The following is a 14,912-nucleotide window of genomic DNA, read 5'->3' on the forward strand; positions in this document are numbered from 1 at the left end:
AATGTAAATACAAGCTATACGTTTTAGCCCCAGAAACATGGTACTGTATGTTTTCTTTTTTTAACCCCCAAAAAAACACATTTTTTAGTGTTTTCTATGACAAAGAATACAGAATGAAAATAAACACTATCATTTTTATAAAGACACGACGTAACTAATGTTAAATGAAACAAAACCGTACGAAAGCTAAAAAGCAAAAATGAACTTGAAAAAAATTCTCCCAGCACTTTGCAATATAATTTTACGGCAAATGCACAAGCTTATTATTGGACGAATGGAATAGTGAGTACATGCGTATATGTGCGTTCCTATCCCGAAATATTGTTCGTAAGTCAAATATAACATTGTTCATAAAGTGATTTGTTTGAAACCTTTAGTAATTTGCGATTATCGCAGTCCGAAAGAACAACTGTAATTTTCCTAAAAATGGTCACGTAGCTTAAACCATATATATTTGTAGTAAGTTTGCAGTAAAAATAATTTTACTTTGTTATAGAAAACAATTTATCGTTGTTATATGTAATTTATAATAAGTTCAGTGATACTATACCTGCCCTGGTGGACTTTCTGCACGTTGACAGAGATGCACTAGCGCTACACTTGGCAATGTCAATGGAATAGTCAACCGAATTACCCTTGAACCAAGAACGCTTTGAATCTCCGTAATTCTACTAGGACCCTGCAAAATAATTAACAACATGCGAAAACAAGTTAAAAGTTGAGAACCAGAGTGGATTATATTAATGAGGTAATATTGCAATGCAACCGTACTAATTGCGGCTTGTGAAGGAAGTCACATTCTAAAAAATATAGTTTTATTGCTAGAGCCTAAGGGAAAAACTTAGCATATGCCCTAATTGTTATATATAAGAATTAGGACATTTACTAAGTTTCCTTTCCTTAGACTGTAGTGATAAAATTCCAATCTTTACTGATGTGACTACTTTCACGACCCGCCACTGAACTGATCTAACATTGTTTATCCAAAAGTTTTTCAGTTTTCTGGGCCATTCAGTTCAAGTTTATTTAGATTCTAAACAATGTAAGGGTGAATTCTTCGTTGCTTTCGGCTTTCCGTTTGCAATAAAAAGTGTGATTGGGCCAGTTTGTTTCTCAACCGTTCAGTTAGTTCCTATCGGAACTCAAAGAGAATGTCTCATTATAGTAGAACGCACAGGTCTGATATACGTGTAGATATAAAATCTTAAAACAAATTCTGCACAACCATCCATCGTAAATGCAAGAATTAGATTAACTCTCATTCACACAATTAGTTTGTTTACCCAGCAATGAAACTGCCACACAACAATCCTCCTAGAGAATATATATATATATATATATATATATATATATATATATATATATATATATATATATATATATATATATATATATATATATATATATATATATATATATATATATATATATGAGCTCGGGCGAATATAATGGTAAGCGCCACTTCTGGTGAAGAATTGACTTATTAGCTGGAATGAGTTGGGATTGTACCATAGAACAGTATGTCCGTAATTTAATTTCGGAAATACCTGCAGATACGGAGGGAAGCATGTATGGTATGTGTCATTGCAATAAATTGCATGGGAATGTTGAACCTTCTTTCGCAGTTTACACACACACACACACACACACACACACACACACAAAAAAAAAAAAAAAGAATATGACATACCATTATGTTTCCCCAAGCCGCTCATATATACAAGACACAGTAACAAATAATGAAATTTTTACTTCCAGATTGAGATTCTAAATTCTTGTATAGAACCTGATAGATACAAAATAATAGGGCATACTATCGTTAACGTTGTTGAATACTAGCGCTATCTATGGGGGTGATATTTTTTTCTGTTTTCTTTGAAATTAACTCGGATTTTGATTGTTTAATTTTACTGATTTCTTCTCCAAACCTATAAATTTTCCTTAACTTGAGGAAATTAAATTTTATTATATTATTCAAGATAGGGTCTTGAATACAGAGAGATTTCTTTGACGATTTACTTAAACGAAGCCAAAAACTAATGTCGGTGGAGAAAGTGAATTTTAGCTACACCGCAGAATCGTACATTCAAGAGCCTAACCGTACAAAAGTAGAAATTGCTATAAAGAAATTAAAGAAGCACAAAGCTCTGAGTGGTAGACGAAATTCCGGCTGAATTAATTTTAGCTGGAGGGGGTAAATTGTGGAACAAGATACTCAAACTTATTCCCCTAATCTGGAACAAGGAGGAATTGCCACAAGAGTGGAAAGAATCAACCATTGTTCCAATGCACAAGGAAAACGAAAAAGCTGATTGTAATAATTATTGAGGCATTTCTCTTCTGTCAACATCTTATAAAATCCTGTTAAACATTCTATTAGCAGGATTGATCCCATACGCAACGGAAATTATTGGAGATTATCAATGCAGATTTATGCGAAATCCATGAACTATTGATCAGATATTTACCATTCAAAAAATACTCGAAAAGAAATAGGGATACAACATCCCGGCTCATTCAAAATTTATTGATTTTGGAAGGCTTACGGTAGGAGGATACGACTTGGTTAGGAGAGAAACATTATATAATATTCTTACAAAATTTGGAATACCAAAAAAGCTAGATAGATGTATTTAGGCGAATTCCAATGTAAAGTTGAGGTAGCAAAATTCTTGTTCACGAGCTTCCACGTCGACAATGGACTGAAACAAGAAGATGCGTTGTCAATATTATTATTCAACTTTGTTCTGAAAGAAAAAGGAAGTTTATAAGGAAAAATAAAAACCGTAACCAGGGCCTGGAGTTGAATGGTATTCAACAGGTTATGGCGTACTCTGGTGATGCAAATATAATAAGGGGTGATAGCAGAATGAAATGCAGAGGTCTTATTAAACGCTTGCACGGACATGGGTTTAAAAGTAAATGCAGTGAAAAGTAAATACATGGAAGTTACGGCATTAGTAGTTTCCATCAAGAGGTCTTTACAGATTCGTTATTATTATTATTATTATTATTATTATTATTATTATTATTATTATTATTATTATTATTATTATTACTATCATTGCAGTTTTGAAAATACCTTTTAAGATTTGAGTTTCATATCGATCTATTACTTAAAATAACTAAGTAAGATGTCTCATAACCGGCAATATCAAAACAGCGGAACTTGTATTGTTGTCAGTTTGTCTCGGGGAGGTAAGTCCAGAACGAATGCTTAGTGCAATAGCTTTCTATAGCCACTCATTGGCTAAGAAATAACATATCGTCGGTACATTTCGCGGCCGGTACTCGCGCCAACAAATTTCATTCGCAAGTGTGCCGCTAGACTGAGTTTACAAAAAGACAGATTAAAGTCTGCAATTTTTACAAATGGCGTCATTAAATATAAGCAAGTAAGTTCTCGAAATACAGTGGATATAGAACATGTATAACTAGTAAATTTTTATATAGTATATATCCAATTATCCGGCAAAATCTTGTACCCGGAAACAGCCAAGCCACATAGTGTCGGCTACATAGTGACGTTCGGGCACAGCTTTAGAGGGAGGCTCTAGTACAGAATCAGAATTTTTTTTTATGTAAGATGAAGTAAAAAATCGAAAACCTACTTTTCACTTACCAGAAACATTGAGTTTTAAGTGTTTGTCCGTTCATAAATAATTAACATTAACAAACCTTCATAATTTGATTTCAGTTATGTGTTTAGGCTTAAATTGTGTTTTTGGTTCCCTTATCTCCCATCAAGCGCTCCGGCACAGATAAATTTGGGACTACAACCCTGATTTTACTGTTCTATAGGTATAAAATAAAGTATTAAAGTCTTTAAAATACTGTTAATTCAGCAATGACTTGACACTAATTATTACGCCGTAATGAGGACTTTTAAATTGGGAATAATGTATAATATTCCAAGGTACACTCATGTCTAAAATTATTGTCGCATGTCTATAAATATGTTGTTGTAGAAATATAATTTGATAACAAATTCTCCCGGTATTTCTTATAATGTTAGTATGTGTATAATCGGCAAAGACATGTATGTGGCAAATTTCATGTCAAAACAGCAGTAAATAACAACAATAAACCGAAAATAAAGCTTTCTTGTCCATTTAACAACATTTTGTTTTACTCACTCTAATTTTAGTATTTATAATTCTTTTCCTATGAAATTTACCACAAATAGATATTTTCCGATTATGCACATAGTATCAGTATGCATAGTATGCATAGTATCAGTATTAAAAGTAAACTGCAAAATCATTACCAAATTATTTTCTTACAAGAAGACAGTTATAGATATGCGACAATCATTTTGGACATGAGTGTACTTGGCCTGTTGGAGGCTTTAAAATACTATACTGTATTTCTTCGTTCTTGTCATAGTAATAATAATAATAATAGCAAATCCATGGATTTTTAAAATTATATTTAATGAATAAACTGTTTGTGATATGCATTAACTTACCTCCGCCTGGCGCATTTTATACCTAAGTTTGGCATTCGGAAATACCGGTGCACCAGCTTCCTCCCATACTGCACTTGGAGATGTTCTCTCATTGTCCAATAAATATGCTGTCCATCGAACTATACATATGAAAGAAGAAATACATATACTGAAATATTACTCAGAGAACAAAGCATCTAAGACACATTCGTTATAAGTCCTAGAAGCTAAGATCATCTTTTATCACCTTTCTCTCACATCATAAAATATTACGCGTATGGTGATGATACGCACCCCTTCGGAATAGGCAGTGTGCAGATAACACTTTACATATTCGACCTCTGCACATCAGTGGTGGAACAGGTCACTTGAGTCACGACTCTTGTACGGTTCATCCGGGTCTAGGTCTCGCTTTTCAGACCCGGTCTGACCCGAAGACCCAGACAGTTTGACCAAATCACTGGATCAGTTCAGGTCATAGTTCAGTCTTTGTCACAACTTATTTGTTCGGGACATGAGGTCACTCTGAGTCTGGATCTGTATAGATCAAAGCGGGTCTGTCCGGATCACTGAGTCCAGTGGATCATAGTTGGATTGCCTCTGAGTCTTCTGGGCAGTCGCTTCTGCGCCAGACAATTTAGATAGAATCTCTCCTTTTGTATTGATCTCTCTCTCTCTCTATTCTTTTATCTTTATTGATCCTAAATAACTTAAGGTGGAGGCTGCATTTACATTTTTATCAACCTGGCACCTAAACTTGCATCCATGCCGTGATTTTAATTTGTTATTTTACTTTTATTTTCTAGGATATTATATTTTTCTTTTAATTAAAAAGACACATAATACACACATGTAACATATAATGCACAACAAACAACAATTATAATATATGTTGCGGAATGTTTTTCTTTCATCTGTTCCTTCAAGTTAGTTTTCGCCTTCCTGTATGGTTTTCCTCTAATTTTATAGCTTTTATACCTATTTCACACCCTTGTACCTTGTTTCTCTCCTGCAAATGCTTTAATTCTTTTGGTTTTGCACCTGTTGTTTCTCACCTGTATATTTGGTTTCTTTTCTGTGCATTAAATTAAGATACTTACACATACACAAGACAATAGTAACAGAAAACAATAATAACCGTAAAAAACACACAAACGCAAACCCATTGTCAATACATAAATGACACGATACTATACTAAATCCAATCTTATTATCTGTTGTATTCTTTCCATTTCTAAGGAGTATAAGATTCGACTTATTTCTAGTATTTTAGACATAATATTTAAATCTTTTAGTTGTTTGTTTGTGGTTACTTCCCTTATGTTCTTACCACTCAAGTTTCTTGTTCTTTCTTTACTTTCCCAATAAAGTATGATTTCTCCGCGCTCAAATAGCAGATGCTGAGGGGACTGAAGTTGCCTGCCACAAAAAACATACGCGTATTTCATTGATTAAGTGTCCCAGTTTACAAAGTGTGGATTTGAAAGGTCCGTGTCCTGTTAGATATTGACCTAAGTCTTTCCCAATTATCTATAAATGTCTAGCCTTGCCTTTATATTCGGAAACATTTCAAATACTCCCTTTGCCTTTGTGCCGTAGTGATCTTCACTTTTGCGTATTTATTGGTATTATGGAGTAAGATGAATGCAAAAGGGATTTAATTTAAAATAGAAACAGCGTTGTTTCCTTCTATTTTGTTTTTTGTTTCTCTGGTAACCTACTCACCTACCTTTTTCCTCCCTGTATTGCACTACAGTATATTTATTGGTACATTATAGAGCTTAGTGTTTCCTAATTTAAGTGATCTGGTAATATGGTTTGAGTCTTTTGTTAATATGTAATGTGATTGCTATACTTGTATTTGATTGGTTGTTTATCCTTCCGATGAAGGAGCCTTGAAAACAAGTGATTGGGCCCACGACTTGTTCTCTTCGCTAGGTATGTGAAATACCATATTTAGTAATGTGTGTATTATATTTTATTTGTGAATTTAAAAATCATATTCTTGTTGTTCCGTGAGTATATAAAAATGTAGATAGAAAATTGCTGAATTATCTAATTGAATCATCAGTTCAAGTATTGTTATTGAATTACAGTGATATAAGTAATTATATTTTAAGAATGGTTCGCATTAAATATGACTTGTTATAAGGCAGGAGCCATCTTGGAATTTCACTTCATACAACATGTGCCTGATGGATTTTTCTGTAATATATATATATATTTGTTATGATTTTGCATGAATCTAATTTATTCAAATCTAGTGGCTGAAAATATTTTTTTCAAAATCAGACAAAATTTTTCGAACGCTACAAATTCGTTGTTCTATTCAATCTTACATATTTTTATTGTTATTTTTGTTTAATAAAAATAAAATTTGTTAATGTTATCTAAATTGCTTTCGTGTTTATCAAGTAATATTAGTACGTTCCTGTAACCTTTGAAGACATATTATTTGTTGGGCTTTAGCATACCATCCTTTTTCAACAATCTTCATTTTTACGTGCGCTAAGCGGCGTTGTGAACCATATACCGAACCGGGAAACTCTTCTCGGAGGGGCTTGAATAGTGGGAGGGGAACATAATACTTTCTTTCCTGATTTTCAAACAATTAGTTTTTCTGCGAAGGGACGGTAATGGCAACATTACCCACCTTGTCTGTTACACCTTTTTTGATTTTTCTCAATACAATTTCCATTTGTTGTAGATAAATGTTTCAAATGCCTTAATGACTTTCAGGATCACATCTAAAAATATCTGAATGTCTATCGCTTCTACCCTTCTTTTGTAACCACTATTTTCCTGCTGTTCTCAGAATTGACAAACGCACTGGCTCCATGGACAATACCTGAAGTGATACCATAGTCGATGTTGACATGGTCCCCATTGTTCTTTTTGCAATCTAACGAACCTTTCTCGTATTGTAACGTTTTGTAGATCCTGTGTTTCCTGTAGATCCTGTAGACCTAATTTTACTGGCACTCTTTGGATGTTTTTGTAATCTATTTTGCTAAGCGGATTACTTTGCAGATTCCCATCTAAGAATACGTATTTAGTTTTACTTGTTGATAATTTTGACTTATTCTCATCACACCAAATTTTGTTTTTATAGCTCAGTGTTACCTTTCCTTTCTAATTCTTGTCTTGAATTTCCTTTAATAATGATTGCTACATCATTCGCATATCCTACAATCCTAGCAACTTCTCTCGTATCATTTCTGAAGACACGGCTGTACAGTTATACCCCATAAAAGAGGACCTAACACCGAGCCCTGTGGACATCCTTTTGTGATTTGTTTCTTAAGCATTGTTTCTGGGCCTTGAAATATAACTCTTCTGTCTCGACAGTAACCCATAATTATTTGGAGTAACTAAAGTGAAATATTGCAGTTTAACGTCCCACAGTTATGCCCTTTAGGTTAAAGGAGACGATGTTTTAGGCAAATGAGAATTGATGGAATGATAATGTGGGAGAAAAAGGAAGTAGCCCGCGAAAACCTATGGATAGGATGTTTTTCACCACAAACTTATTTGGCCGAGAATCGAACCAGGAACACCACGCACCAGAGATAAGTGTTTTAGCACTGAGTCAATGTGTACCCATTGGAGCAACTTGTATGTAGCCTAGTGATGAGCGCAAGAGTCTTGGTCTTGCAGTTTTTGCAAGAGTCTTGCATGCAAGACCAAGACCAAGACCAAGAATCCTGATGCAAAACCAAGACCAAGACCAAGGTATGTAAGACCAAGACCATACCTGCAAGACCAAGACCAAGACCAAAAATCCTGATGCAAAACCAAGACCAAGACCAAGAATCCTGATGCAAGACCAAGACCAAGACCAAGGTATGTAAGACCAAGACCAAGACCAAGACCATACCTGCAAGACCAAGACCAAGACCAAGAATCCTGATGCAAGACCAAGACCAAGAATCCTGATGCAAGACCAAGACCAAGACCAAGGTATGTAAGACCAAGACCAAGACCATACCTGCAAGACCAAGACCAAGACCAAGACCATACCTGCAAGACCAAGACCAAGACCAAGAATCCCGATGCAAGACCAAGACCAAGACCAAGGTGTGCAAGACCAAGACCATACCTGCAAGACCAAGACCAACACCAAGAATCCCGATGCAAGACCAAGACCAACACCAAGGTGTGCAAGACCAAGACCATACCTGCAAGACCAAGACCAAGACCAAAAATCCTGATGCAAAACCAAGACCAAGACCAAGAATCCTGATGCAAGACCAAGACCAAGACCAAGGTATGTAAGACCAAGACCAAGACCAAGACCATACCTGCAAGACCAAGACCAAGACCAAGAATCCTGATGCAAGACCAAGACCAAGACCAAGGTATGTAAGACCAAGACCAAGACCAAGACCATACCTGCAAGACCAAGACCAAGACCAAGACCATACCTGCAAGACCAAGACCAAGACCAAGAATCCCGATGCAAGACCAAGACCAAGACCAAGGTGTGCAAGACCAAGACCATACCTGCAAGACCAAGACCAACACCAAGAATCCCGATGCAAGACCAAGACCAACACCAAGGTGTGCAAGACCAAGATCAACACCAAGACCAAGAGTCTTGCACAAGTACCGGCTCAGTGGTAGAGCGTTCACTTTGGTGCTGCGGTCCCTGGTTCGATCCCAGCTTGCATCATGTGAGCTTTTTTGGTGGATAAGAGACCGTGTGCGTAGGTTTTCTCGGGGTTTTCCCGTTTCCTCTTATTTTCTTGATTCCACCACGTAAAACTAGAAATTACATCATTTCAAAACATATTAGTCTTGTTTTTCTTCTAAAACTAAAGAAAAATGTAGTATTGAACATCGGTAATTTCGTACTCCATAGGTGCGAACTATATGGGTATGGCCTTGGCTCCAAGGATCAAGTACCCGATAGAAATTTTTAATGTGTGCTCATAAAATTAATATCGAAATAACATTTTCATGACATTGACAAAAACTTGTTTATGTGACCGCAAGTTTGATTTCATGGGCAGGTACTTATACGTTGAATAATTGTTTATCAATATAACTTTTAGCCTCCTCAGGTATATGGCACACGAGGATTGAGCAATATAACATTATACAACAATAAATAATCCATATTCACAAGTGAGAGTGATTTTTGTACAGTTATTTCAAATAACTTGGAATTTGATGCTCTGTTTTTGTATTTCTAATATAAGTCAAAAGTATTTGTATAAATTGAGTTTACACAAAAGACATGGTCAGTTGTGTCGTTTTCAGTGTTTTACTCAAGTTATACTGAAATATTAAGAGGTTTGATTATAATCATTATTATTTTAATTTTTCTCTCTCCTTTTGGCCAATATTGCCAACATATCGTCATAGTTGGTCTGTCATTGTTGGCATTTCACTTGTTGCAACTCAGAAACTTCGATATACGGTGGTCCTCAGCTAGTCTCTTCGTCTTGACGTAGCAATTTTCTGTTTTAATACCCTCCTTCAACTACAGTCTCCTTTGCCTCCTCTCTCTCTTTCCTTCCACCATATTCTCTAGCATGTCCCCCATAATAAAGTTCTTCCTCAGCCAATGTCCCAACCAGTTCCTTTTCCTCCTGTTAATTACATCTAAAATTGTTCTTTCCTTCCCTACTGCTACTATTTCTAACATCTTCTCATTCGTTTTCCGTTCAACCCAGCTAATTCTTTCCTTTTAATGAAAACCTCAAATATCTTTTTCATTGCTTTTGCGTAATGTACATGTTTCTGCCCTATAGAGTACATATTGGAATCAGTAAAATAAAATCTCCATATTTAATTGGAAGTTTGTTCAATACAAAGACTAGCTAATCTTAGTTAAAAATAAAAAAAAATATCTGACGCCTTTAGTGTAAAAATAATTTAGCAATTTATGGTATTTCAGTAATCTGTGCCGTCTTGATTTTCTTTCATGCGTCTCTCCAATTTGGGAACCAGTAGAGTACTGAATATGTTAAAAAAAAATATAAAAAGATTACGAAATGTAATTTATCTTATAAGTAGTGAAGCGTGGGGACTCATTGAAAAAAATTAAGGTTATCGCCTATCTTGTATACTATCATCATACTTAAACGAAAGTAAACTATATTTCATTTAAAAACGTACATTGTATTTTCGTTACGATTGGCGCATTGCAGAATATATTATCCCTTATATCGATAGTAAAATAAATCTATGAAAAGCATAAGATTTCTTAAAAGCAAGACTTGGAAGACTCTGAGATATTCTGAGATACAGTCTGAGATATATATATTCTGAGATATAGTCTCAAAAAGTTTTTTTCTCTTTCTATGGCAGAGACGTAGTTACGTAGACATCACCAAGAGGCAGCTTACTCGAAGTGGGCAATACCGCTTCTACAGGCGATAGAACATTCTGTGTGCTTGATTTTCATGCTACTACAGGCCCGTGTCCACGGGTGTCTAAGGAGACCGGACCCCCCTAAATTTTTACTGATCCCCTAAATTTTCACGGTAGGCTTGCAAATGAGCTATAATATGGTGATTAACTATAATGTGGTTGGATGCCCCCCCCCCCCTTTACAGTTTTGGGCTGGCTACCGGCCTGTGCTACTACGTCCGTTTTACAAGTTCAACAGCATTTCGGGTATTTGTTAGAAAATTTAGGGTTTTTGTGTCGCCACTTGTTACAACTGTGGTTGAGTTGCATGAACACATCATTTCAACTGTGTCCGATGTGGACCTTATCATGACAGGCTAGGAAGAATTTGGCAGAAACTTGATTATAGAATAGATGTGTGTCGTGTAACTCGTGGATCGCATATTGAACATTTATAGTATGTTAGAAAAAGAAAGCATTTAGAGTTGATCAATCATTGTGTGTAATCTCTGTTTACATACATGTTATTAAAAGCAAAATAATAATAATTGAACAAGGAAAATAATAATGGTCGGAAACATCATTTTGACTCACTCTGCAGGCCCATAGCCACCCCAAAAATTTAGGGGGGCCCGACCCAATCATATTATACTTCATCACCATATTATAGTTCATTTGCAAGTCTACCGTGAAATTTTATGGGGGCCAGCCAAAATTTAGGGGGGCCCGGCCCCTCTTGCCCCGCCCCCCCGTGGATACGGGCCTGCCATGCTGTATTTGAATAATGAAACTTCCGATATTTTTTACCTGTTTCGTTTTCAGCAAACGGCACATTTGTCATGCTGAGAGAAACGTTATTTATAAAACTCATATTCCTCAGTGTGTTGTTGGCGAAAGCAAGAATCACTCCAGCACTCCAAGCTGATGATGTGGTGTTGGTAAGTCCATTGGTGAAAGCAGCGAGAACAGCTAGCCTTACCAGAAAAGGAAAAGAAGCAATAAAACAAAGGTATACTATTTAATTAAATTTCTAGTTGTAGTAAACAATAGCAGTAGAACTTTCATTAACCATACGTCTCCTTTACCTTAAAGGATATAATCGTAGAAGATTAAAGATCTCATTTCATTTTACAATCAACAGTGGGGAAATTAAGTAAAGTTCTGTGCCCAGCCTAGCGTGTAAAATGATATGACTACTCTGGTTCTCTAAATACGAGATTGAAGCCTTCTTCTTACTAATTAAATATTCAAAAATTTATTAACTTTATTTCTTTAATATTTTATTATCTTCTTTACCGGAGTTCGCAAACATTTTCAGAAGAAGAACATTATAATTTGATATCTATATCCATATAATAATAATGATATTATACTCTCTCCTGTCATTAGAATCGGGACCAAATCAATATACTCTCGAGCCCCCGTCGGGAAAAGGTAAATCCGCTGTTATATACAATGTTTAATAATAATAATAATAATAATAATAATAATAATAATAATAATAATAATAATAATAATAATAATAATAATAACTAACTAACTCTATGGCCTATGGAACCCGGAGGTTCAATGCCGCGTTCACAAAAGCTCTCCACTGACTTCTATCCTTAGCTAATTGCATCCAGTTTCTACTTTGTATTCCTATCTCTGCGAGATCCATCTTAATATTGTCCTCCCATCTGCGCCTAGGTCTTCCTAATGGTCGTTTTCCGATTGGTCTTCCAGTCAAGACTTTGAAAGCGTTTCTACTTTCTTCCATTCTAGCTACATGACCCGCCCACCTAAGCCTCCTAGACTTGACGACCCTAACAATGTTGGGTAAACCGTATAAACTATGTAGTTCCTCGTTATGAAGCTTCCGCCATTCCCCATTCTCGTTCCTCTTGGGTCCGAATATTCTTCTCAGGATCCTGTTCTCAAATACTTTCAGTCTATGTTCTTCCCTCAGAGTAAGCGACCATGTTTCACAACCATACAGAACAACAGGCATGATTATCGTTTTATATATTTTAAGCTTCAAATTCCTCGACAGAATTCGCGACGACAAGAGATTTTGAACCGAATAGTAACACGAATTCCCTGCTTTTAGTCGACATTTAATTTCTTCGTGAATATGATTTTCGTCTGTTAAAATTGATCCTAAATATTTGAAAGTATCCACTTTATCAAAAGTATTATTTAATATTTTAACGCCTCCACAATTTGCCGTATTACGGTCCCGACGCACTTCCATGTATTTAGTTTTCTCTGCATTTACTTCTAAACCCATGTCCCTGCAAGCGTTTAATAATATCTCTGCATTTATTTCTACTGTTCTCCTATTATCCCCTATTAAATTTACATCATCAGCATATGCCATAACCTGGTGAATGCCGTTCAACTCTAGGCCCTGGTTGCTATCTTTGATTTTCCTTATGGCGTATTCCAGCACAAAGTTAAATAATAATGGCGACAACGCATCTCCTTGTTTCAGGCCATTTTCGACGTGGAAGCTCGTGGACAAAAATTTTCCTACCCGGACTTTACTTTGGGATTCACTTAAACATATCTTAATTAATCTAATTAGCTTTCTCGGTATTCCAAGTTCTCTAAGAACGTTGTATAATGTTTCTCTCCTAACCGAGTCGTAAGCCTTTCTAAAATCAATAAATAGTTGATGTACCGGGGTATTGTATTCCCACTTCTTTTCGAGTATTTGGCGAATGGTAAATATTTGGTCGATAGTTGATCGATTTCGTCTAAATCCGCACTGATAATCTCCAATAATTTCATCTGCGTATGGGGTCAATCTTGCTAACAGAATATTTGAAAGGATTTTATAGGATGTTGACAGAAGAGAAATGCCTCGATAATTATTACAGTCAGTTTTGTCGCCTTTCTTGTGAATTGGAACAATGATTGATTCTTTCCACTCTTGTGGCAATTCTTCCTTGTTCCAGATAAGGAGAATGAGTTTGTGTATCTTGTTCCACAATTTTTCGCCTCCAGCTAAAATTAACTCAGCCGGAATTTCATCTACACCCGGAGATTTGTGTTTCTTCAATTTCTTTATAGCGGCTTCCACTTCTATTCGATTGGGTTCTGGAATATACGGTTCTGCGGTGTGTATCTCCTTTTCTCCACGCACATTAGTTTTTGGCTGCGTGTTCAGCAAATCGTCAAAGAAATCTTTCCATCTATTTAAGTAGTGCGGTCTGTAAGTGCAATAATTTGTATGGATCGTGCATTTCCGGTTACCAGCACGAAATTTGGTCAGAGCGTTTAACGTGACATGTAAATGAGAAAAAAGCCGGGAGACAGCTTCTCAATATGTTTTGTGTGACTCTGGGCGCCATCTTGAAAAATGGCCTACTTTTCACAAGTTCCCCAAATTTTGTCCGATTTACACCGTCTTTGGGCTCAAATTCACAGGCAAAACAACTATAGAAGACTGTGAACTGCTAGACAATAACGGCAATAGCTTTAATTTCTTGAGGGGGGCTAGTGAAAGGGCACAGGTATTCTGGGGGGCAGTTATTTTGTGTACACCAAAAATAAGACTATTGTGTTACTTGACCTATATATCAAGTCAACATCTCTGGGAAGGGGACTCACGACAGGCCCGTATCCACGGGGGTCATGGGGGCCACCCCATAAATTTCTACTGCCGCCCCTTAAGTTTTCACGGTAGGCTTGCAAGAGCAACTAGTAATATAGCAATGTGGATATACCAGCAGAGGCAGTACTCGGCTCAATTCCAATACTGGGTTACAGTTATGGAGCTAGAAGCACTGTTGTTACTGTTTGTGAAAAGTATGCGTGATGATAATTTCATGCTTTATGTAGAAGTAATCCAATCCATGTGTCCTTGGTACTTAGCTTTGGACCACGTACATTACGGGTGATGGTTACCAGTCTTTCTTCATACTCTGAAGCAACTTCCAGTTCGTCATCCTGACGTATTTAAGGAATTCTCTATGGGACATTTCACCAGTAGGAAATCTTACCGGCACTTTTCACGTATGTCAGACGACCACCTTCACAAACAGAACAAAAACTGATAAAAGAAAGTGGTTCTGTTTGTCCCGAAGTCGCTCATTTACTGGCTGAGTATGAAGACAGCTACTCT

The 14,912-nt window shown here is 36.2% G+C and overlaps 1 protein-coding gene across 2 annotated transcripts in view; it reads right to left on the minus strand.

Moving 5' to 3' along the window:
* LOC145689034 (alpha-L-iduronidase-like) overlaps positions 1-14,912 on the minus strand; it is a gene marked incomplete at its 5' end in the record, with an annotated part of 81,016 nt that overhangs the window by 24,435 nt on the left and 41,669 nt on the right. For both annotated transcript variants that reach the window (XM_081763176.1, XM_081763172.1), the window contains 3 exon segments: positions 551-679; positions 4,469-4,587; positions 11,612-11,778. In XM_081763176.1, the coding sequence (XP_081619302.1) occupies positions 551-679; positions 4,469-4,587; positions 11,612-11,778 (415 nt within the window).

The sequence above is a fragment of the Thermobia domestica genome, chromosome 1 (genome assembly GCF_964235325.1).
Source record: "Thermobia domestica chromosome 1, izTheDome1.hap1.1, whole genome shotgun sequence".
NCBI lineage: Eukaryota > Metazoa > Arthropoda > Insecta > Zygentoma > Lepismatidae > Thermobia > Thermobia domestica.